The following is a 25806-nucleotide window of genomic DNA, read 5'->3' on the forward strand; positions in this document are numbered from 1 at the left end:
TGAAAATGGACATTCTGCATAACTGACTACACGAGTTCTTCAGTCATAATTCAATAGGGAGAAAGGATCAACTCTGCTTTTTGGACATCACCAAGGTTAATATGAGCAATTACCAATACCCTCAATACTTCCTGCTTTAATAAGTAGTAGTGTGGGCTATGAAGTTTATTTTACAAACCTTCTTTACCAACAATGTTTCATCTTTATAGGATTGTTTTAAAAATAAAGTAGAAAAAGCACTTAAATTATCCTCTCCAAGTTTGATTTAATAGAGACATTTTGAGTGATAATTTATTTCATTATTACATTAAGTGGTTTCTTTTTTTTTTATGTAAGAGTGAAAGCACAAGGTTTTTACTTGTCACATATGAAGCAATCTTCCTTATATCTTGGTTGAAAGTTCTGGTGGCACTTGCAGTACCTGGAGTTTTTTGTAGTTTCTTCCCTCTTCGAGTTTCCTTGCCAGCAGAACACAAGGCTATGTTAGACAGGCTCAGTCATATGGAATTGAAAACGAAAACCTTTTCTTGAGGAATAGTGAGGAAAAAGAATAGAAAAAGGTTCATCAATGTCCACGGTGTTTTCTTAACCTTCAGCTTGATATCCCAGAAGAGACAGTGCCTTCAGGGCAGGTTTTTCTCTCCTTAAGGGGAAGTTTCTTTCAGAGTACTAGGTATCCTAACTGTATACTAGAAATGCAGAAAGAAAGATAGCCATTTCTCTTAGAAGTTAGATACTGGCTTTTGTCAGTTATTCAAAGCAAGTGGGAGTCACGGGTTTCATTCATGAGAATGCAATGAGTTAGTGACCCCTTTGCAATCTATTTGGTTTACTTGACCTAGTAGAAAGAGGTGCAAGTATTTAATAGTGAAACTATAAACATTTTTGTTGTTTATGTTCCTAAGGGTATCAACCACAATTTGTGCTAAGAAAAGAAAAACAGAAGTGCTGCTAACGGTCAGATCCATGTCCCTTTTCACCCAAATTTATGTAAATCCAATTTATTTTGACCCACTACTGTTTTGGAGCACAGTGGCAAAATGGTTAAGACATCTTGCTATGGAAAGAAGGTGTTAATTTGAGCACTGCTCTGGATTTACATAAAATTAAGCCTTCAGTCCATCTGTGAATATTTATCTGGTCATTTCTGCTGAGGAATCAAAAGTGGTGAAATGAGATGCTTGACACATCACTGACTTTTTTGTCTGTGACTACAAAAGCTGGTATGCTTTAACTATGTTAATCTGATACATAAGTTGGGTTTGGCATGGATTTTTAACATTTCAAAACTGCATAGAACCACCTCTCCACCTAATCTACAATTTTTTTCATTAGTAGTTGGAATAATCAAAACTACTACTGCTCTCTCTTCCTGATCCCTTGTCATAACTCATCCCTACTGTGAAAATTAGATGTAATAATCCAAAATTTTAGTTCTTCAATTGGAATATTAAAATGTGTTTATAAACCTCATTTGCATTAGTTCTACTATTAATCCTGTGTTTGTTTAAAGTTTCCTTCTTCGTTTTGCAACCTTTTCATCCCTTTGTGTTTTACCTCAGTTTGGGTATAGATATGATGCTTTCTGCTGATGTTTAACTGCTTCCACTGCAAGGTGCTTGAATGAAGCCTCTGCTTTATACTGACACATATAGATGAATACGTATGTGTATTGTAAAAAAAAAAAAAATGAGAATTTTCATAAGATGGGCTATGTAATTAAGCAGTTTATGAAGCCAAATAATTGTTAAGTGAATACTGAAACTAGAGTTGTTTTTCTTTTTTTCTTTTTTAAAGAAAAAGTAAAAAACAAACAAACAAAAAATAAACCAACAGGTGTCAGCAAAGACCATGTAACAAAACGTTAGGTCAAATCACATCAACAGTATATGCTGCATTCATGACAAATCCCTGTTGTTTTTCATTTAATTCTTTCAAAAGATCTTGAGATCCTATTTGTGATCAGTCAACTTAAAATCCAGAATATCACACCCATGTACTAAGGTTGAATTGAATTGCTTTCAGTGGAAAACACAAGAAATCCCTTAGACGTAATGTCAATTCCATCTTAATGAATTGTTCTCCCACACTATAATCCAAGTGAGGTCTTTTGTGGATTTGTAAATGCCATTGATTTTTATTTTATTTTTTTATTTTTTTTTAGCTTGCAGTGAGCAGAGCCTTTAGAAAGTTGATTCAGCTTTTAGGATTTTTTGTTCTGGCATAGTGATGTTTGGGTGGGTTTTTTTTGTTTGTTTTGTTTGTCCCAGTTCTTAGGTAAGTCTGTATCCAAGAGCAGTATGTCAAAAAGTTCCTTTGCATCTCTCATTGTTACTTATTGGCAGGTTCGTCACTCAAGGGTCAAAATAAAGCTCATTCAACCAAGGCAATGGCAGCCACAGAAGCAAGCCTCGGGTCAGTCCCACCATTTGAGATTTGCCGGAGGGCAGTCAGTTGGAATTCATTTTGCATTTTTTCACTGAGCATTGCCACTCTTACCCTGCAGAAAGGAAAAAAGTTGTAGGTTGACTACTGTATGTTATAAGGATTGTTTCCTTCTCTTGCTCATGTTCTCTTTTTGCCTTTAAAGTGCTTGTTATGATTTAGGAGACAAATCGTACAAACTAAGAAAAAACATTACGTGTACTGGTAATGGATCACTTGGTCATGGTATCGCTTCTCGTGGTTTATACTTGTTTATTTTTAAGATAAGTGATAAAACCCCCAATTGCATAAACAGCCTTGGAGCTTTTAGAAAATTACTAGTAATACTAGGGGGCCTAATCTCAGAGGTTGAATTAAAATTATTTAAAAATAGTATTCTTTCTATATCTGTGAAAGATCTTTTTTTTTTTTTTCTAAGTTAGATTCAAGAAGGCTGTAAGTCAGTGCTGAATTGGTGGTTGGAAACATTTAAGAGGGCTTGGAAGCTGACAGCAATTCTTTTGCTGTAGTGTGCAATGTCAAGTCAAACATATTACTTTAGGAAAAAAAGAACAGAAAGGCAAATGACGTTGATTTTGGTCTATATGTAGAATTGTCAGGCAAACTGGTAATGTTGAACGTTTTAAGTGCAATCCTGTCACAGGGTGGGAATTGACAAATGATTGAACCTAAAGGTTGAATTCTCAGCATTCTCTGAAGGAAAAGAACACTTGCATTTTTTCTTTATTTCAACTTAAAGCATAGCAAATTGTATCCAAACAAGTTATTGCAGAAGTAGAGGTGGGCACGTTTCAGTGCTTTTGGGCAAATCCTTTTCAGTAATATTTCAATTGTATTTTTTTCCCCTTTTTTCTATGCTTTTCTTCACCACACATTTATTTAAGAGATTAAACTGAGGTTAAAGTATAGTTAACTCACAAGGTTAATAGAATAATAAGTACAGCAGGAATGTGTTTAGTCTCCCTTACAATAGGGCTTGTGAAAAAGGAGGAGGTCAGGCAAGAAGGAAAATGCCACACCATCTGTGTTTTATCAGCTACAATCTACTTAATTTCAAATTTAGCATCTACATGATTCTGACAAATTTGGACGGTAATAAAAACCTTCAGGTAAAATTGTCTTACTCTACATTTTTGTATATCTTGAGAACTTTCTTGAAAAATGAATGAGAACAAGTGATCTGATGAGGTGTTTAAGGAGTGTTGTTTCACAAATGGGCATATTTGGAGGCAGAAGCCTTCTGTCCACTGAGCAAGAATGTCATTGCCAGTGTATCTCAGTCTGGATGTGAAGTAGAATAACTGTAAGAGAGTGGTTACGTCTCATTTAGCCCTTGGGGCGATGAAAAGTGGTGTTGAGCGGCAGTTGTGGAGTTGGGGTTCTATTTCTTTTTGGAGCTGTTGTGAACAAGGAACATGACGTGGGAATTTGAGACCCATCCAGCTTGATCTCGTCTACAAGAGTAATATATTTAATCAATAATTTGATGGGTTTGCCTTTTTTTTTTTTTTTTTTTTTCCTTGAAATCTGCTTAGAAGTGTGTAGGAGCAGGCAGAGGTGTGGGCAACTTGTTTTAACAGCTTGGACTCCCCTATCCTTTCTGCAAAGTTTTGTGATCTGCCCTCTGTCGTGTGGCTGGCTGTAATGCGTGTTATCCTTAGCCGTGCCACGCGTGCTTTGTTCCTCGTCATGTGCTAACCACACACCAACCGTTGGGCACGGTTGCTGGTGTTTTGGTCATGAGGAGTGCACATATGGGAGCAGAGAGGGACATGTGGTGTCTGGTTGTCTTCGAAGAGTCTTTGTGGTTTGCGCTACCCAAAGGGCTCCTCACATCTGTTGTGAATCCCTGAGTGTGGTAATGGTTTCCAGTTCGTACCGGTAGGTGCTGATTTAGAAGCAGAAGGCCACACATCCCACAGACCTATATGACATGTCTTTAACACGTTTTTAGCAGAGAATTCATTCTGGGAAAGTAGTTTATTTTATTCTTGTTCCTTTTTCTCCTCTCCAGTGGGTTTACTATCCTGTTCGCACGCATAATATAGTGGTGGACAGTGACCTGTGGCTGGTTGGAAAGGGCAACCACTCAGGGAAAAAGAGAATTCAGAGAACCTGAGTTATGAAGCACAGCAGGGAGGGGGCATGACTGGCAAGGCTCAGTGCACTTCATTGCATCCCAGCATGGTTTTTGATGTGGTATGTGCTCAAACAGCTCCTCTGGATTAGAATGCAGGTGTTACAAAACAAGTCATTGAGTTGTGACCTGATCTGTGTACCTGGCTATCTCTGTTATGGGAAAGTTCACCACTGGGTCAGCTCCAGTTCTGCTTTTCCTTGTGTATGTCAAGCCGGTTCTTAAAATTTTTGATATTAGCTAGAATGCTTCTTTCCATTTCTTAACTCAAATTCATGGTTTTTTATTTTAAGCTGAGTTCCCATCTTGCTCTGTAGGCAGGCTTTTGGTTGCCCACTTTTCCAGACCTCTGCTATTTAAAGATGTTCAATACATGTCACATCTGACTTTGCACTGAAGAGTCTCTTTTTTATTCGTCTACACTTATAATCATGTTCAGGCTACAGTACTTCAGTATCTTTGTAACTAGTTAGTCTCAATGGCTCTTAGTCTTTAATTTCTAGTTTCACACTGTTGTATGCAGATATTGATCTTTTGCTCACTTGGCTTCGGCATGGTTGCAAAGATTTTACAAATTATGCTGCTAACAGACTTTTTCAGTACTTCTTGGCAATTGAAAACAGTCCTCTACATGAACAATACAATCTTAGAAGAACAGAAGCCATATGAAGCCAGGGCCTTCCCAATCAATGTCTACTACAATTACACATACCAGAACTATGTTTCCATCTGTGGTTTTGGTTTTGCTCTGTAGACTGCATGGAACATTGTTGTTTTTGCTGCCATTGTTAAAGCTATTTAGCAATGCAAGAGCAATACTCTGCCTAAAAATGAGATAAGGTGTTTCTTCTTCTCTTTCCGTGGTGTTCTCTCTTTGTCTCTATCTTCTTTGCTATCTGTCCAGGTCATCAATTTAATTGCTCTGTAATTAAAATGAGTTCTGTTGTGTATCCACGTAAGAGAACTGGATTAAATTTATCTTTGTTGGGTTATCTCCTATCTGTATTTCTTATTTCTGTCAATTCCTAGCTGTAGGTATTTAATTTTGCATCATTGATGTCTTTTGATACCATTGGTTGAATCCTCTTAGAAATACAGTAAGTTGTACTGATCATGACATAGGCCTATCCTCTAATTATGCGTAAGACTTTTGAACTTCACAGATGTCATATTTGTGGCCACTAGTACTTTGAAAAGGTACTTCTGGAGATATTTACACTGTTTAGATCCTACTTAAAGGATGCTACTTAAAACATTCTTTTAAACTCTTCAGAAAGGCAACAGTGAGCATTAAACTTTGATTCCTGTCCTGACCAACACATATTACTGCTCTCAATGCAGTCCACAGTAGACGAAGGAGAACTGTTGCAAGGAAATGATAGGAGAACTTAGGTACTTGTATTTTTAGTGCACCTGAGAGGGTAAGCTGCTGTTCTTACTGATCGGGATGTGTTGCACTCAGTTGTCTGTGGTCCCTGCTCTCAGCAGCCCAGCTTTGTTCTAGGAACTCTTCTGGTCCAGCAAAAGTAAGAAAAGCTGTGACACTGCTGATGGCTGAAAATCCTTGGGCTTGCAGAAAGTGGGGTGTTGGCTCCTTAGCTCGCTGAAGCAAAATTGAAGTACAAGCCATTTAGCTTCCTTCCCGAGGATCACTTTGTGCTGGAAGGAAAGTTTCTCTTGGTTCACAATTTTAATACATTTTTGGGGAGTGAGAGTGCTAGGCTAACCTTTTTTTTTTGTGGTGGGGAAGGATTTCTCCCATGCTATCAGAACAGGGGATGAGAGGCATGGATTTGCCTTGTTTTTTGTGTGTTTTTTTTTTTTTCCCAGTTCTCACTGTAGGCAATGAGAAGACTAGGCTCCCAGTGTTCATACAAGAAATATGAAGAACAAGAACAACCATTTTTCCTCCTTTCTTCTTGATGCCATTGATTTCACACATTGTGGGGCAGGCCTCATTCTTGCTTCTTTTTCTTGTTCCATCTCAGACACCTGGTGCTGCCTGCTGACCAGCAGCCTTGTCACCTGCAGTGCAGAATACTGCTTGCACTGTTGGCACACCTCATGAGCTGGAAAAGCTTTATAAAAAGCAAAAATATTCAGGTTGATCTGAGTAAAATGCTTAGGGCTCTCTAGCAAGTGTTACAGTTTGCCATGAGAATGGCTTGTACTGGATAAGTGACAATACCTTCAGTCCCAAGCAACTGTGTGACAGATAGTTAGTCCAGAAGAATTCATAGAGTCTAGCCGTATTCACTTTCTCATTCAAGAAACCAAGATTCTGCAACAATTTTCAGATCTTAAAGATTCTACCAGTATACATAAACTGATAATATTAAGAAGTAGTGGCTATTTAAATGGTCTCGATTTGTTGTAGTAAGACTTAATTTTTACTAAATAAATAACATAGCACACTTCACTCCTTGATACAGAAAAAGAAACAAAGTTTTTTTTTTTTTCAAAATTACAGATCAACCATAAAATCAAAAGACGATGATGTTTTCAGATGTGCGAAATTCAGGGATTTGGTGCTACTTCAGGAAATTTTGTGTCACCTTCTGTCCTTTCAAGCTGACAGTGTACCAGCCTTTGCTGAGATATCCCTGAACCTGTTCATCTCCTGCTGCCAAAAAAACCCTCTTGTGGTCTTAGATGCACTGGGGCAGTTCACAGCAGTTTTTCTTCAAGTTTGTCTCAGCCTTGGAGACCATCCAGCTGCTGAGTTGCCTGAATCTCACTTTTTGCGTTAGAAACCCCATCCTACTGTATCTTTCTTCATGTTTTCTTTCATTAAAAGCATTCATTACGTTAGGTCTTTGCCATACAGGAGAGTGCTCTCCTGATTTCACCGTTCCCTTTTTAAGGCTGTTATCACTATTTGTTATACTAGAGTAGTGCATAAAGAGCCAGTTAGGATCAGAGCCCCATTGAGTCTTGCTCTTGAAAAAATCAGTAAAGGTTTCCTTCTGCCCTGAAGACATCACAGTCTAAATAGATAAGAGAGAATAGAAGAAATAGATATGTAACACATAGCTGAAAAAAAAAGAGGAGGTTTTTGCAAGCGGTGTCTAAATATATTTTCTTCGTAGCAATTTTTTTCTCTTCCAAGTTTTCTAGTATTTTTGATGGTTAGTAGATGCCTGGGTTTAGAGTGAAAAATAAAATTTCGACGTTTCAGGCCATATTATCATTACACTCTTTTTAATGTCTGTACAACATCAGCATCTGAGACTGCAGGAACTTAACTGCTTTACTTGTTGGCATTACACTGAAGTTGATTTCGGTGAACCATAAAAAGTTTGGCCCTGAAGGTAAAATTACACTGTATGCATGTTCCTAACATACTGCTTTGGGGATAAACATGTCTTAAATCAACTCATCGCTCACAGCTAAATTCCTTCTCCAAATGCAGGTTCCCTGTAGATAGTAATGTTTAGTTAGACTGATTTTCTTTAAAACCATAAAGTTTTTTGAACATAATTCTATCAATGAACATATTTGAGCAAAGAATTCACAGAATCTTAATAAAGATTTATTTATTTTTTGTGTAGTGGGGGGTAGAGATGGCGGGGGATGGGTATGACTTTTTTAATTAGCTTCCATCAGTACCTCTAATTCGTTCAAATATGTTCCAAACGTTTGCATATTGTGTTTGCTCACATGTACATAATGAAAACTTTTGGACTTCATTGAAACTTTATTTGGTAATTCTGCATTAGGAAAATTAAAATTGAAGTTTATGATACCCTGGCTCCTACTTGCTCAGTTCATAGTGTGTTGTTAAGATGCCATCACTTGAGAGCTTTGTTACAGCAGCGTTTCTGTTGCAGCTTATTATGCTGTGGGTTCAGATGGCAGTAATTGTGGCCTTGAGCGGTTGGACTAAAGAATACCAGCTGGGTTTGTACCCAGATATTCTTAGATTAATATTTCGTGACTTAAATCTTGTCCTGTCTGGAATTTAAATGTAGTTCCCCAAGCTTTAAAGGGAAGGCAAGCACCATTTGAGGCTCTTAATGAGCATTTTTTTTCCTCTTTAATTTGACTTTTTTTTTTTTTCAAACTTCTGTAGCCAGTGAAATCCAGGCAGTTACTTCCGAACCATTTTTACAACCCCATATGGACAAAGCACTTTAGTTTGTTTTGCAGCTTAATTCCCAGATTAATAATAGTTAGAAAGTTCCTCCATCTGCATCTCCATTTTCTTACAATATATAAGGAAGAAAAAATTTCCCTAGGTATTAGGCAAACCTTTGAAGTGTGAACAACTTGGTTACGTTTGAGACAGCAACTCTTTGGTTGCGAGTAAGTTGATTTTTTTTTGGTTGCTTTTGAAATAATTCCTTTTGTTTCAGGTCTAAAATTTCAATTTTTTTTCTGCATGGAGACAAGAGACTTAAACTCCCCCACACTGGGGAATCAGTTGGGCTTTTTTTCTGTTTAGAACACTTTTGACCCATCCCTCCCCAGTTCAGTGAATAGAAATGGCAAAGCAACTTGTGCTGAAGGTGACTAAAGATCTGCTCTCCATGTAGCTCAAGAAGTGAACCTGCAGGGGAGAGGGTTTCAGGAGTCCTGCTTATGGAAAAAAATGCTTTTAAAGTATTTCTTTGCAAAAGAGAGCCTTTCTTATACCCCTGAGTATATATTAATTGGTCATAATCCTTAGTTTTGAGGCACATAATTACTCACACAGCAGCAGGTGATGGATTCACAGGTACAGTTACAATTTCTTTGTACTGGCAAGCAGCCTTTGCTGAGAGCCAGAGAGGGCCATTTTGTATAAATCCCTAAGTTCTGCACTTAGTTGTACAGTGAAGAATTCAGATACGTCGCAAAACATATGCAAGTGCTTAGAAGTTTCACCAGCTAGCCTTTAAGTTGTCTGCCTGGATATGTCATTACTGTAGGTGGTTTAACTTCTGTTTGCTTTTCTTTTTTCTTGTGGTCTGTTTTTTTTCTTACAGATTATTACTAAATATGTTTATGGACTACTGGAAAAGGAATGCCATTTGAAAAAAGTAACTCTCCCGGTAAGTATAAATATTTTTCGAAGATGTTGTTTGCTTGGATCTGTGAAAAGCAGAGACTTCAATCCAGAGTTCAGATAAAGACAAGATGTGCCCGGCCTCTGCATGGTGTTGTCTCAGGAAACTGACTTCATGTGCAGCATGTGTGTGCATTTGGAGAGATGGATCTGCCTGACTTCTCATGTGCTTGATTTCTCTAGCTGAGCCTTCCTTGCCTTGACAGACTCCAGAATGTGCTAATTTTGGTAGAGGCACCACAAAATTTTTGAAAAACATTTGTGAATGTTTTGAGACCTCTACAGATGGGTTCCCAGAGCTAAAGACAGGTGTCTGTACATACAGAGTAATAAACTCAAAACAAAGTCTCAGTAAACTGATCCATGTCTACTTTATAATTTTTTTGAAACACACAATTTCAGGAGCTTATAACATGTATGTGCTATAAAGTGGTGATGTTGTTTGGTGAAAACACTTGATCAGCCCTTAGAAGTGATGAAGCAGTCTCCAGACAGCACATGAGAGTGTTGCTGTCTATAAGTGTATGCGAGAACATGATGTTGTTTGGGTATTTTTATATTCTGTGGGGAGACAGTAGTGTGACTGTGCTGTGTAGGTTTTCCATCGCTATTCTAAACGATTCATGTGGTATTTGGGAAGCTTTTCCACTACAGTTGTTCTCAGCCAGCCCTTCATATTCAGCAGAGAAAAAGCCATTTCAGGTATGGAAGCAAAATTTCCTTTTACTTTCATAGTTCTATAACATTTTGCAATTCCCTTTTCCATTCCCCAAGCATTGTTCAGGGAATGTTTTGATAACCTGTCCTAGCTGCTGAATTTCCTGGCTAGGCTTTGCCAACGTCTTCATCGTCAGGGCAGAAGTGTCTGGGAGCTGCACAGGACTGTGCGGGGGATCAGCAGCTGGTAAGCCCAGTATTGCTGCACCCCTGCCCTGAGACCACCTGAGAAAGGTTCCTTTGCTTCAGATTTCTCTGCGTGAACAGCAGAGGATTGGGCTCATTGTGACAGCCTGCCTGATGCAGTGCTTGGTGTGGGATCTCTAACTTCTCTGCACAACTAGTTTTCTCCACTGGGGAAGTTTTGGTCCAGGAATGCTTCTGTATTCCAGACTGGTAATGTGTCAAAAGACTTCCTCGAGCAATGTCACACTCTGAAACCAGGAAGCTGGCATTTTTAAACTTTTATGTGCCCGAATTTTGAGGCTATGTAACTTTCTTTGTAATAAGAATGTGCATATAGGTATTGCAACATTAAACTTCAAAAACGTAGCACCGTACTGCCATCACCTCCGTCACATCTGTGGGTTCTCTTCTGCCCTACTCTGAGATTTGTGCGGATAGCTTGGGAGAAGAATAGCTCCTTGTATCGCTCTACTTGTTGAAATGATCTGTATTTACTCTTAATTACAAATTGTGTAGTAATCATTGATCTACTGATGGAGTTTGTCAGTCAGTAGCACACTTAAACCATTCTCCAACATATTCCAGTTTTTGCAAAGTGTCATGAGTACACTGCATTTTGGAGTGAAGGAAGAACTCACAATGCAACCATTTAATTCTGAGCAGTGTGGAAAATTTGGCACAAGGTGTGAATCCCATTCTTCAGTAACGGCTTTTATTTGTAGAAAGCCCATACCAGAATCAAAACTAGGTGATGAAGAAAACTACAGAAATGAGGCAGAAGGTGAAAAATGAGAGCTGTCTAAAGGTTGTGGTTAAGTCACCCAACAAGCTCCAAGGAACAGCACAAGGAAATGTATTTTAAATTAGTAAGGGAGGCTAATAGAAATAGTAAGATGGTTTGTAGCAATTGTAAGCCCCATGCAGGTGAGGAAAAAAGGGGTCTAACTGCTGGTTAGATATGTTAGATACAAAATCACAGTAAGATCACCCAAAATTAAATTAGAAGAGCTTGTTAAAGTTGTAAAAGTTATTAATAAAACAGTTGATGAGACCGATAGATGAACTGCAAGCAAAACGAATGCTCAGCTCAAATGAGAACAATTAAAGTGGTTGTTTCCAGTAGTATATATCCAGAGGTTTCCACACCACACTGGACTCATTTATTTATTTATTTATTTGAAACAGGATATCGTTCTGAGGAGCTGTCTCAAATTGGCATGTCAGTAGAAGAGATCTTAGAATGAATTGATTTATCGTACAATAGACAGCTTCTGGGATGAGATGGTTTTTAAGCCCAAGGTTCTTTAAGAAGTCAAATATGAAGGTGCAGAACAACAAACTAGTGTATAACTACTGCTCAGATCAGCTACTTTCAAAAGAGGCACAGAAAAAAAAGTAAGTATATGATGATTTTTGAAGTGTTCCAGGAGAGATTCCTAGAGCTGTGTATCAGGAAGAAATAATATACTGGGACAAAAGTCAGTACAGCCTTCATTTTAAAAGATCTACTAGAATGCACTGACGGCCTGAAAATCACAAGATCTCGTCAATAAAAGAGTACCTGGATTTCCAGTAATCTGCCAACAAGCTTGCAGAGTGGTTCTAAAGAAGACACTGCATTGGCGTGAGAGGAGAGAGTCTGCTTATGAGTTAATAATAGGCTAAAAGGTAAAGAAAGAAAAAAAGAAAAAAAAAAAAGGTGTTCATACTTTGCAGATGAAAGAAGTTTTGGCTGATGCAGTGTTGTGAAGGGCTGCACTGATACATATTTGTAAATAAAAGGAACGAGGAATTGATAGAATGTAAATAACTTTTCTGATTTTTTCAAAAAATAATAAAGAATACTGATATCTAAAGCTGATTGTGATGAGTTTGAGCATTATTTCATGATGCTGAATGATTGGATGATAAAATGACATGAGATTCAATTCTGGTAAATGTGAAATTACGGGGAAAAGAACTCACTCTGTAAACACAATGGTGGCCTCTAAATGAGCTATTACTACTCAGGAAAGATCTTGGAGTGATTGTGAATAGCTCTCTGAGAACATCAGTTAGTGCTCAATGGCAGTCAAAAACCCTCAAAGCAAATAGGATGTTAAGAATTATGAAGTGTTAAGAACAAAACAGAAAAACATCATCATTCCACTCATTATGTGGGCCCCCATCTTGAACACTGTGTGGAGTCTGGACACCGTATCAAAAAGGATATATAGAATTAATAAAAAAAAAAATACAGAGGAGGGTTGCGAGGATGATCACAGGAATGAAATGCTTTTCAGACAAAGAAAGGTTAGACAGAAAGATTCTTCAGCTTGGAAAATAGATGACTGAGGAAGGAATATGACAAATCTATAAAATCATGAAAGCTGTAGAGAAGATGAATAGGGAATGGTTTTTCACTTTTTTTCATAATAGAGAAGGTAAGGGGCATCAAGTTTAAATTATCAGGCAGGAGATCTCTGCTGAAAGAGAGGAAGTACCTTTTTTCATAAAGGTCCCAATTATATTGTAGAACTCATTGCCACAGCATACTATTAAGGAGAAAGGTACAAATGCATTCAAAAAAAACATTTGACAGCATTAAGGTATGAGAGGTACATTGAACTGACACACTTGCTTGTCCAGTAACAAACTCTGGATCAGGAAGCTCCAAAGTCACTGGTTGCCAAAAAGAGGGAAGAATCATTCTTTAAATACTCTTGTCTCATACTTATTCGCCTAAGTGATCTGGCAGAAAAAGGATCCTGGGACCCTTATCCTGATCATTGTGGCCACTCTGTTGTAAACACCTTACATAAATATTTCAGAGGTAAATTTGGAATCATTCTTCCCGAACTTTGTCACAAGGTGATCAGAAAGTCGGTGTACTGGCCTTTGTTTTTCTGTCAGTTCATTACGAAGTTGATGGTGTAATGATGTTTGAATACAAGAAATGTCTTTCAGGACTGTGCATTTTTTTCCAATATGATTTTAGTAGTGCACTGAAATGCTGTGCTCCAGAGGTTCTCTACAACAGCATTTCATGTTCTCTCATCTTCCTTAATTTCCACATCATGGACAAAGTCCAACTCTGCTGTCTTTATTTTGCTTTCTCAGGTGACAGCTTCAGTTTTTGGACTCCATTATTTGTAAATGTCCATTCAGATATAGAAATAAAAACAGTTTGGGAATCTGGGAAGTTTGCTTGTTACTTTATTACTTTAGCATCTATGCCAGATATAAATCCAAACCTTTTTTCCTCCAGAGAGGCTTAGATGTTATTGTTAGTGTAAAATATTGTAGTTCTTTTAATGTTCAAAATCTACAGCTGGACTTGAAAATTTAAATGAAGAAACTCATATTCAGGGAGAAGCAGTGCAATTATTTCTTTTAAATTTCTCATTTTGTGCTCCATTGAAGGTTATATTATTAGTACAAAGAAGAGTGCAGTTTTTTTATCCAGATGAAGCTTTTGTATTTCTCTGGTTTTAATGGCATAATCAGTGATTGATCTTTGCTGTTCTTTAGCTGTTGAGGACAAATAGAGGGTGCTTCTGAATTAAATGCATCTTTAACAGCTTCTGGGAAGGCTTGAGATGGAAGTTTAAATAATTACCAACATGTTTTATTGACGATGCTATTGAAAGGTCTCACTTTGCAGAATCTTCTAACTTACCAGTGCTTTGCTCTTTCACTTCAATAGATAAAACTTCATTCAGTAGTTCTCTTGATCTACTAGAAAGCCAAGAACTATTTTTCTGTGAGAAAACAGTGGTCTTTTATCTCCACGGATTATCCCTTTTGGTTATTTTGTTACCCAAATCCAGTCAATACTTGTTTTGTTTTTTTTAAATTTCACCAGTTTCAGGTGTGTTAATTTAGTTGTAGTAATCACGAATTGATAATTATCAGCTTGTAGTATTGATCAGTAGTTTTCACTTAATTTTTTTTTTTTTGGAAAAATAAGGATATTCAATTTTGTGAAGACTATAACATAAGTAAGTTAGTGATCTTTATGTAGAACAATTTAACATAAAACTTCTTTGTCTTGCAACACAAATGACCAGTTTTCTTCCTACACCTGCTAATCATAATTCCTCCAGTCTTTTTGACTCTTTTCAGTTTCTGTTCTGTTTATTTGCCCTGTTCTTTCCTCCAGTCTCAAGGTACGCCTGTTTCACCTCCTTGTAGGCTCTCAGTATATGTTTTTTATGGTGTTTCTTAATATGTGTAAAAAAGATATTAGTGTTTTTTTTTTCCCTTTAAAATTTTGAACTGAAGCAATCTCAAACTTTAAACTTCAAGTGGGCAGAATTAAAGACCCCTAGTGCATAGATGGGTCTCATGCATCTTAGACTGCTGATGGCTGAGATCTGAAAATTGACGATGTCTTAGCATGGAGGTTGGAATAAAATTGGATTTCCAGTGTATTTTGTTGTTACCCTAAGTATTGATAACAACTCTGCAAAATACCAACTGGTCTGCAGTTGAAATATTTTATACACTGGTACTACTACATCATGTGATAGCTCGTCAGAGTTGGAACTCATGGAAAAATTACTTCACTGTTTGAAAACTGTAAGAACTTCATTATGTGTGTAGAGTGCATAACTCATCAGAGAATTCCTCACAACTGTAGACATTCATAAAACTTAACATATAGTTTTGCATTGGAAAAATAAATCTGAGAAAAGAAAAATTAAACTTTAACAGTAATTTTAAGCAGTAAATTATCAGCAGAATATAGATTGGTTTGACATTCTTAGCTACGAATTATTGGAAGGTTGTTATTGGAAGTGAATCATAAAGTTGAATTAAGTTGTTAAATTAAACAAATTGAAGCTCCGCATTTTACTGAATTTATTCAATTTGTCTTTAAACAAAGGATCATGAGTAACTCCAGAAGTGCAAGTGGCTAATAAAAATAAATTATTTTACATGGACTCAGTGTGTCTAACACTAAGTGATAACTCTACGTTGATTCGACAATAAAGTAGTGTTGTGTACAAGAGTGACCTTCATGTGCATTCTTTAGTGAAAGGGTGATTTAATGAATTGCTTCTGTTTGAAGAAAAATTAGCTTGAAGAAAAGAAAGTTTCCAAGTGTAATGAAGTTGAGGAAAGGAATGAAGGGTTAGTTTTCAGTAGCTTGGTAGATATTTTTTTTTTTTTTTAGATCAGCATAACTGCGAAAATGTGAACTAGTTATATTGTGTCTTCTACTACATATTACAGGTGCTGGTATTTCCTCAGTAGTGAACAAAAAATTGGTTTATAAATACTAAAACATACAGTTTAGTTATATGTTAGTCTGAAGTACAAATTCGCAATGTTTTGTCCTAATTATAATGTTGTAAGTATTCAGTTTATGTGCCAGAAGACAATTACCTCATATCATTACCTCATTACTGTTTGAAATTTAGCATTTTCTAACTATTTGCATCTTCTACATTAAGTTTTAATAAATCAGTACTGATACTTCAGAAGTGGCAATGTGATGAGAAGACAAGTACATTTCCTGTTGTAGACGGTGAAAGTTGGGATACCTGAGATGTTATATCATTTTGGAGCAGGGCATAGGGTCTTCAGCCCTGTGGCAGATGCTGAATGTTCTTCCAGTTAGGAACTCATTTTGTTCAAGTAAAGTCATTGGCTTCATTAAAAAAAAAAAAAAAAAGCAAGGCCTAAAAGAGCCTGGAAAGGCCTTAAGAAGAATCTGGAGATTCACATGGAATTACTTTTTCCAGAGGGAAAGTGAATCAGAAAACATACCCAGGAATGAGAGAAAAACTGAAGCATTCCAAGTAGCCAGTTCTCTTTTCTCAGCGTAAGGCTCACATCTTCTTGAGCTTGATTTCATCACTGTTGCAGGGTGTAAGGCAATCCAAGGCTATTCCTAGCAGCCATATAGTTAACCTGTGTGGGCCATGAGGTGAGGAGTACAGGAGAGTAAAGAGATTTCCGTGCTCTGTCCTTTTCCTTGCATTCATGTGGGAGAAAAGGAAGAATGGATAGCCATCATCATCTCTCTTTTGCCTTGAGCCAGGCTTGCTAATCCAAGTATGGGCCTGCTTTATAGAACCTCTTTTTTTTTATAGAGCAAAAAGTGTACCTTTATTCTCTAGAGAAAGGACAAAACTTGGAATTAGATTGTGGTTTACTCAATATCAAATCTGCTTGTTGATCTGTTCTTAGCGTAGAGTAACTATGCACTGACCCTGGTGCAGGACTCTTAATGAAGCCAATATTTAAATCCAAATTGGATTTCTATATTTTATTTGGCCTATCCTATTAAATTTATAATAGGGAAATTTACCATGCTGGTTCATACATCGCTCATTGGGTATTTAAGTTGAGGTAGCTGAGATGGAACTCTAGGATGTTTTTCATATTAGATCAGACTTTCATTGTTGCTTCAGGCATAACAGAGATGACAAATTACTTGTTTTTTTTGTTTGTTTGTTTGTTTGTTTTTTTCCAGAGGTCTTCTTTTATGGATTCTCTCTTTCGCCAGTAAATTTCTGTAAATAAGCTTTAGCATACTTTTTAACACCCACCTTCCCCTTCCCTCCTCCTTTTGTTTGGATACAGTAAGTTTAAATCTCTCTTGGATAACTGTTCTAAAGCATGGTATGTTTTTATGGGTCAAAGTTAAATAGCATAAATATTAGCTTCTGCTTTATTTTTCTTTAGTGCTGGGCACACATTAGTCCTTAAAACATATATATATATATATATATATATACACACAAAACACGTATGTATGTATATATATATGTATATATATATAACAGATATATATATACACACAAGTATTTGTTAAAGGGTGAAAATTTTGATACCAGTCCTGGGAGCTAACTTTGTAACTACAGATGTTCTTTTAAAATTTTTTATTGGTTTATAAAAGTGTGTATTGCTGTAATTGCAGGTTGATGCAACCGAGAGTGAACCAAAGAGCTTTATTTTTATGAGTGAAGATGCCTTAACAAATCCTGACAAACTGTTGGTCCTAATCCATGGTAATGGTGTTGTCAGAGCAGGTCAGTGGGCTAGGAGACTTATAATTAACGAAGATCTAGACAGTGGCACACAGATACCATACATAAAAAGAGCTATTGAGGTAAGTGAAAGTGTATGTATGTACAGTTGTGTCTGTATATGTATGTGTACTTATATATGAAAAGCTATGAATCTAGGATGTTTTAATTTATTAATCTATTAATCAGTATTTTCCATTTCCCTGTGTGATCGTTTTATTTGTGATGCAAATACTTGCTTGTTGGTTTGTTTTTTTTTTCAGAACTTTTGTCTAATAGAAGCAAGTTTCTCTCCTACAGTAAAACAAAAAATTTGTTGTATGTCATATTGTGGTGGCACTGCCATGTAGTTTAATATGGCAGCTAACATGACAAGAGCCCTTAACAGGCGATGAGATGCAATAGAAGGCACTACAGAAATTTGTTATGATTTGAAGTGTTTTCTTTTACATTTCATTAAATTTGTACGTATTCTCACTCAACGTCTGTTGTAATCTTACGATAACATGAGCTTTCATGATAACAGCAGGCTTTTTTGCTAGGCTTGTACTGAATTTATTAGAGGCACAGGCTTTTTCAGTTTTGCACTGAATACTGATTCATTCTGATTCACCTATCAATATCTGACAGTTAAAAACATTTACATTTTATGGACACTATTCTGTTGTGTTTGCATGTATGTGAGAGACACTGCACAATTTGTGTAATATTTTTAACATGGAACATTGTAGGTATAATACATCTCTTGCATCATGCTACCTAAATGAAATTTCCTGCAGTAGACATTTGAAAAGCCTATTTAAAATTCACTATTTCAATTATATTTACTAAGCTATTCTTAGTAGCAGTGTTGTCACTGTGACTATTGCACATTTTACTAAGTAAAGTTGAATTTTTTGCAGTTGACTTTAAAGTATTCGGTAAGACTCAGAGATAGATCCAAAAATACTTCATGGTTCTAGAGTATGATACAGGTGTATATGGTGAGTCAAGTGTAGGAGGTTAAATTTCTGGAGTGAGAGTTCCAGAACTTTTCCCAAGAAAATTGGAGAGATATAGTTCCTTAAATTTTCCTCATGGTGCTTACAGCCCTTCATTTTTGTTCTTTCCTAAATATGGTGCTGTCTTGGCTAATACAAGATGTTGAGCACTTAAGACTGGGATAGTATCCCTAAATTACAAATTTTGAAGAGAGTATTTCTAGGAGAGGAGAATTACAGGCTCTTTTTCCCGTTTTGTTTTGTTTTTTATCCAATGGCTGTGCCAGTGGAACACAGAGCAGAGCTCTGTTCCCTCAAATGTATAACCTTAAAAACAGATTTTGTATTTCTGCATTTTGAGTGCTTGTTTCAAATACATATGAAAATAACCAAACAGTTTGATGACGAAATATCTTAAACAGTGTAGTCATTTGATCCCATCAGGATATCAGACTTTATGCTCTTACCTTTAGACTTTCTTCTTTCTTAAGTATTTATTTATTTATTTGTAGTCTTTAGTTGAATAATTCCAGATACTCTAAAATCTGCATTTTTGTCCCTTTTAAAATTCTGGCAAGTATGCTAAATGTGTAAAACACTTACTATCTGCAATGATTTTTTTCATGTAAAATGAACCTTAAATCATATCAAGTTATTTATATCCAATTATATTGTTTTAAATATGTTGATATTATTGGTATAATGTAATCACTGCAGTGAGAATTAGACATGTATCTGGTATATACAAGGCAATATTTTATGGAAATCAAGCCCCAATGAAGATACTTGGAACCTTTATGTTTTGACTAAAGTAAAAAAGAAAAAAAAAAAAAAAGGAGAGAGAGAGAGAAGACAGGGCCGATATCATGTCTACTTCATGTACAGATCATATAGATTACATTTCTAAGTGCAGACGATTATGATAGAATGAGTATAAGGTCTCCAATTTTAGTTAAAATAAAAATTACATCTATTTCTGGGTTTTCTGGAGTTCAGTACTCTAGCTGATTTAGGCACTTCTGTCTCTTATGAAATGAAATAACTGGCCTAGATAGTAAATAGCTTGAATGAAAGTTGTGATAACTCCTCATGCAGTGTTGCCGCTTTGGAGGAAGGAATTATTTTCCTTGATCTTTCAGTGTTTCTTCTAAGAAGAGGTCTCATCTTTGAATGAAACAAGTAAACCTTGTCAAAGCATTAGATTACAGTGCTGATGACAGGAAAACATGGATTTGATTTTATTTTATTTTATTTTATTTTATTTTATTTTATTTTATTTTATTTTATTTTATTTTATTTTATTTTATTTTTATTTTATTTTTTATTTTATTTTATTTTAATAATAAACTGTGTGAATTTGAAGTGGATGATAGTATCTGGGATTTGAAAATTCCCCTGATCTGTTGTGAATGTGAAAAATGTTCATGTAGCTTAAAACATTTGCTGTCAACTAGGTTTTTGTTTGTAAAAAATAATTGAAAAAATAATTTGCAAAAGCAATACTTTAAACTTTTGTGCAGATACTAGTCCAGAAATATATTCAATTTACAGACATTTGCAACACCTCTACTTTCCTTAAAACAAAACAGAAACAAAACAAAGGTGAATTTATATAGGCCAAAACTATATATTTTTCTCTGCTGCTTTTCTCTGTGTACAGCGGTGAAACTACCACAAGCAATTTCAGTTAATTTCTTGGAAAAAATGAAAACAGACATACAAAAGCTGAAGGTGTCAGTAGGCAATGGATGTAGCACTCCTAACCAGGAAGTAGATGAAGAAAAAAATTAGAAGAAAGTATTTATTTCTGGCACAGCACTTTCAAGAAGAAAAAGAAGAAAAAAGCTTCTCAAAGTGTGTGTGAATCAGGGAGCAATGGAAAGGCTTAAAGTTTATCAGGTTTCTAGTGGCTTGGGGCAGATACACATTGGAAAGAAAAGATCCAAGGAGAAATGGGAGAAATATCGTGGTGGGATTTCCAGTAGCTAGAAACCTTTTTTTTTTTTTATCTGGGTGATTCCCGTAGGTAGTACTTCTTCCATCTTTCATATCAAACTGTATTTTGTAGATTCAGTTCTGTGTGCAATAGGTGTTGGGAGTAGTTTACAAGGTTTTATGTAAAGGAGGTAAGATTAATGTGTTAGATTAGAAATTCAACTTTGGTAGCGTAAAAGGTTTTCTAGAAAATACAAAAGAAAAAAAACAAGCAACAGGATACAGAACAGATTGTAGAAAAAGGAGGAGGGAGAAAAGTGTATAGAATGTGAGAGACGTGTAAATGCATTAAAACAGGGTAGGTTCAGATATATTTTAGAAAAAAACAAGTACAGAAAAGACAAATGTGATAATATAAAGCAGTAAAACAGTAAGAAATGATTAATAACAATTCTAACATACATATTGTAAGATGATAATTTCCTGTAAATATAGTGCTAAACAAAAATTGTATAATTTTGTTGTTTTGTTAAAATAGAACCTCTCTACTGAAACTTTCTGCAATGGGAAGTACAAATTTTTGATAGAAGCAGTCATCTGACGTGCAAGAGAAGTTCAAGTCTTTCCTCTGGGAATCAGGGACTATTCCGCTTTAATTATATTACCATACTGAAGCTATTCAACTTTTTATAAATAAATATTTTGTAAGTTAGAGGAATAATTTTAATATCTCTTCTACATTTTTAGTAAATCTGTAATTCACTGTCTCATAGAGCCAGTCTTTTCTCAGTCACTTCTTATTTTGATATATATACAGTGACTACAGCAGTGCCAAGGGGAGATAATGAGAAACAGAGCTAAATTATTTAATTCCGTGAAGAGGGTATTTACTTGGGGTGTCAAATATTAAGAATTTAAGTTTGCGGGTTTGTTTAGGTTGTTCGGAGGCTCCCATACCCTGTGAGGTCCTCAGTCACCAGGTGCTACAGGAGGAGGAGGTTAGGTTGTCCAGTTTGTTGTTGAGTGCGAACAACATGGATGGTGATCAGAACAATTGGATGGTAGGTGTACAGGTGATATCAGTGATATTTTGTGAAGTGATGCATGGAGCAAGCAAGGAGGGATGCCAGTGTCAGCTGCTACTGCTTCATGCAATACTGTTCCTTCTGTAGTGGGTAGAGAAGCTGCCTCTGTGCTTTGAAGACTGCTGGGAGAAGCTGCAGCTCATCTGCTTAGGGAGGCAGTTTGCTCCTGGAGGAAACAGGACCTCAGCTTACCTGCATTTGGACACTGAGAAGAGTTTTGGAGTCCTCTTATGTGGAATACACTTCCTCTAGGGAACAAAGAGGTCATCGACTTCCTGCAGTCTTTACTGCCAAGTAGAAAAAAAAAAATGATGGATGCTTTCTGTCTTTGGAAATTCAGTATTTTTGTTACCTTAGAGCTGTGGACCCAAAGATGCTAATGAAATTCAACCACAGCAACTGTAAGCTATTGGATTTTTATTATATATTTTTTTGAAACAAGCAAGAATTGCTGCCTGGCTTCGAATTCAGCAATCCCTTTGAGATTGCTTAGATATTGTTATTATTATTTAAAGGAAAATTAATGCTTGGCATAAGGGTAATAGCACTAGAACAAAAGCTTCTTCAAAGAACCTGGATGATTTTTTCAAAAGAGATGCAGCAGCACCCAGCCATCAGAGTTTCCATGAACAGATGAAAACAGGGCTGGCTTGAGATGGGCATCATCTGCAGAAATCTTTCTTTAGTGTCTGATAAAACATGATTTTCATCTTATATTTTCCCTTGTGTTTATCCTATTCTTCCTACAGCATTGTCTAAACAATTTCTGTTCCTAAGAATATTTTTGTCAGAACGTTGGATCTATTCACACAGATTAATATCATTCATTTGTATAAAACTAACAGGGTGGTAATATTTACTGAGAATTGCTGAGGGTGGTTACTTTCTTCATTGTGCAATAAGATGTCATTAGTTTGGTAAGTGCATTGAAAGGAGCAACAAAATTATCAGGTGTAGCAAAGCAGTAGTAAAGTTACTCAGTGTAACTTTCAAGTGATTTTATTAACCGTATTGTTTAGTAACTGGTATGGCAATACATTCTAGCCTTACCATGTTGTAAAAATGAGTGGGGTTTCAAAGCAGATACATAAACATTTTTGTCGAAAAAAAATTTGCAGTGTTTAAACTACACTCTCAGGAATTCTTGCTTAAAAACTTCCATATCTTGTGTTTAAGCATAGAATAATACATAGTTAAAGTCCTCTTTATTGTTGCGTTCATATTTTAGAACCTACGTTTTAAAATTTTGTCTTACAGTTTATAGGTACTTAGCACATTTCAATAAGATAGGCAAGTGACACTTTCTGGAAATAAAACACTGTTGACATTTCACTGTGCAGTTTTTACATAGAATAGTAATATGTATGTTCCCTTTATTGCATATATTAATAGGTAGTTACAGTGTCATAGAAATCATGATCTTATTTGGGCATTCTTGCATTTTTCTGGAAGTAAAATTTCACTAAAATGGACAGGAACATTCTATATTGTTTTCTTTTAAACAGTAGTTATCTGAATCTGGTATATGTATTTGTTTATGTTTGTTTCGGTAGAAGACTGAAATGACATTGTCTGTAAAGTACTTCTTAATAGGGAAAACTTATTTTTTACATCTTCTCCTTTTGTGGGGATAATATTAAGAAAACTTGTGTTACAAGTAATGAGATGTATTATTTTTGAGATATTTCATGATTTATAAACACCATTTACAATATAGTACTAAATAAATTATCCTGTATACATGGCATAAAATACAACATACTCTAGAAAAAAGATGAAAAAAAATCAATGTATTTAACTCCTTTTTAAACATTTTTTGAGGAATTGGTAATTCCTTAAATACTGTTTTGGAATACTGATCACCAAGCAGACAGAAGGACAAGATGCATAGTTATTTGGTAGTAATTATTAATTGATCAGAAAATAGGTGATATTACCTAATAACATGTATAGCAGTTTTATGAAGTCTGAAATTCAAGAAAAGGTTAAAAGCTTAGACTAATATTGAACTGACAGGGTATATAAGCCCACACCAGCCCCCATGCCAGCAAAGGAAAACAATGAGATGACAGCTCTACTGTTTGGAGAGAGGTTGCTAACGACAGCTTATTCCTTTATGATTTCAACTCTTGACAGAAGACAGGTCTGCTTGTTGCATCATGGCAGATGTATCATTACCTTCTGGCCCTGTCATGACTGAACTGGAAAAAAAAAAAAAAAAAAAAAAAAGAAAAAAAACAAAACACTGGCACAGTCCTGAAAATCCAATTACCCTTTGGGATTTAGTGCATCCTTTCGAAGATGTATGTATGAAGATGCATTACCATTGTTGTAATAATTGTTTATATTACATTCTTACAGTTCCATGTGCTCTGTAATTTTGATAAAATAAAGCTACTTAAAGATTGTTTTGTCATCTTTCATTCTGCTAGCTGGCTTGTTGTAGAACCCTGTGGCACCTTCTGTTAGTCTGCTTTTACTTTGTCGCTGACCTAAGAAAATTACTATAGAGGCTATTTGGGTAAATGTGACTTGAAAAGTTGGTTTATTTATTTTTTTCCCAAACCATTTAAGTCTTCTCTTCACTGGCTAGATATGGGGTTAAGAACACACACTGAATATTTAAAATAGATCATTTAAAAAGCAAAGTTTAATATGAGTATAAATGGTCTTTTTATCATATTAGGATTCTTTTTTTTTTTTTTTTCCTTCCCCCTCTCTTCAACTTGTTGGATACCTAACAGTGACTCTGCTCTGGAGACTTGGAAAAGAGTAAGAGGGGGTGTGGATTTTTGAAAGTATGTCAAAAGCCTTGGGGTTTGGGTATGATCGGAATTTCAATAGAGGTTGAGATGAGTTTAAATGCATAGAAGGCGAACATAAAAATCTTGTTTAATTTCTGTCATGTTGTTCTTTTTTTAGTCACTCTGATGTCTTTTTCAAATCTGCTTTTCTCTCAAGCTTTGTGGTACTATATCCAAGATCTGTTTTTTTTCCTCTTTGTATTTCGCTTTAACTGCTGATCCCTTTTCTGTGGTGCTTCTGCCTTTAATATCAGCTGAAGCGGTCTGAATTGCTGAATCAAAGCCGTTTTGGGAGAGAGACAGTGTTTAAGATTGTGCAGGGTGAGATTCTCTGGGTAGAAGGTAACACTTCCTGCAGTTATAATCAATGCACTTGACACTTTCAAAGGCAGGAGAAACCATGACTTGCTCAGGGGTTAAACTTTTTAAATAACTTCCCTTGGGAAAAATGCCATCAATAAAATGGAATAATTAGTTGAAGATTCTTGAGTAGCCTAGGTTTGAAAAGAAAAGATTAGAGATAGGTCAGGTTTGCACTTGTATTGTATTTTCTCTCCCTTTTGTTTTTTTAAACTGTGAGCTTTTGTTTAAATGTGCACCATATTAGAAAATCAGACTGCTTCAAAAATAATGTCATCTGCTTTGGCTAATACATTAATTTTGTAGTGTTATTGTCTGTGTAGTCTAATCATTGCAAGAGCAGAGATAAAATTCTGCATACAAATATATTTGCTAGTTTTCTCTTTTCCTACATACACGCTGCAGTCATTTTATTTAAGAGAAAATATCTGCAACTTTCAACCATACTAAATAAACTCAAAACATATATGTTAATTATAAGTTATCTTAAAAATTGGAAGGTCTAGATAAATACAGTGCTGAGGGTCATTGATTTCTATAAAAATGAACTGTTTCACTATGAAACAAAATCTGTCTCACTTTACCATAATGATGTTTCACAGGTTTTTTGCTTTTATGGGAAATTTATTGTTTTTGACTTTTTTGTATCATTATTTGTGTTAAAGCGGCTATTTTGAAATGTAAGACCTGATGGTGCTTCAATATACTGAATAGTATATGTGTACCGTACAAATAAATTACTGATAAATTGTGTATGAATGGGCTTAGAATAAGAGAGTCTTACCCTTAGTTAATTATTAATTCATTTACGCTATTTGCTTTTCTTAAAGGAAAGTAGAATCACTGACAGCTTTCTCTATGGTAGCTGAACAAGACTTTATTGAATATGGGATCAACATTTTTCAGAAGTAGAGCATTAAATTTTCTGGTGGCTTATATAGAAATGAGATCTGTACCAGGTGAATAGGCAAGTTTATTTGGTAGAGTTTATTATGCATGCAAAGTTTTAACAAAACTTTTAACAAAAAAGTATTGAATGGGCTCCATTCAGCAATTGGATACACAGCAACATATTGCTATTCTTGTGTGGA

The 25806-nt window shown here is 35.7% G+C and overlaps 1 protein-coding gene across 15 annotated transcripts in view; it reads left to right on the forward strand.

Annotated features, from left to right (window-relative positions):
• ARB2A (ARB2 cotranscriptional regulator A) overlaps positions 1 to 25806 on the forward strand; it is a 259673-nt gene that overhangs the window by 44523 nt on the left and 189344 nt on the right. For 13 of the 15 annotated variants that reach the window (XR_014576622.1, XR_014576623.1, XM_083817159.1 and 10 more), the window contains 2 exons: positions 9550 to 9615; positions 17443 to 17634. Coding sequence is in view for 13 of the 15 variants with exons in the window: in XM_083817159.1 (XP_083673285.1) it covers positions 9550 to 9615; positions 17443 to 17634 (258 nt within the window). In the remaining 2 variants the exon portion in view is untranslated. The remainder of the gene's footprint in view (positions 1 to 9549; positions 9616 to 17442; positions 17635 to 25806) is intronic. The other 2 variants (XM_083817152.1, XM_083817153.1) reach the window with 1 other exon arrangement.

Source organism: Anser anser, assembly GCF_964211835.1.
Source record: "Anser anser genome assembly, chromosome: Z".
NCBI lineage: Eukaryota > Metazoa > Chordata > Aves > Anseriformes > Anatidae > Anser > Anser anser.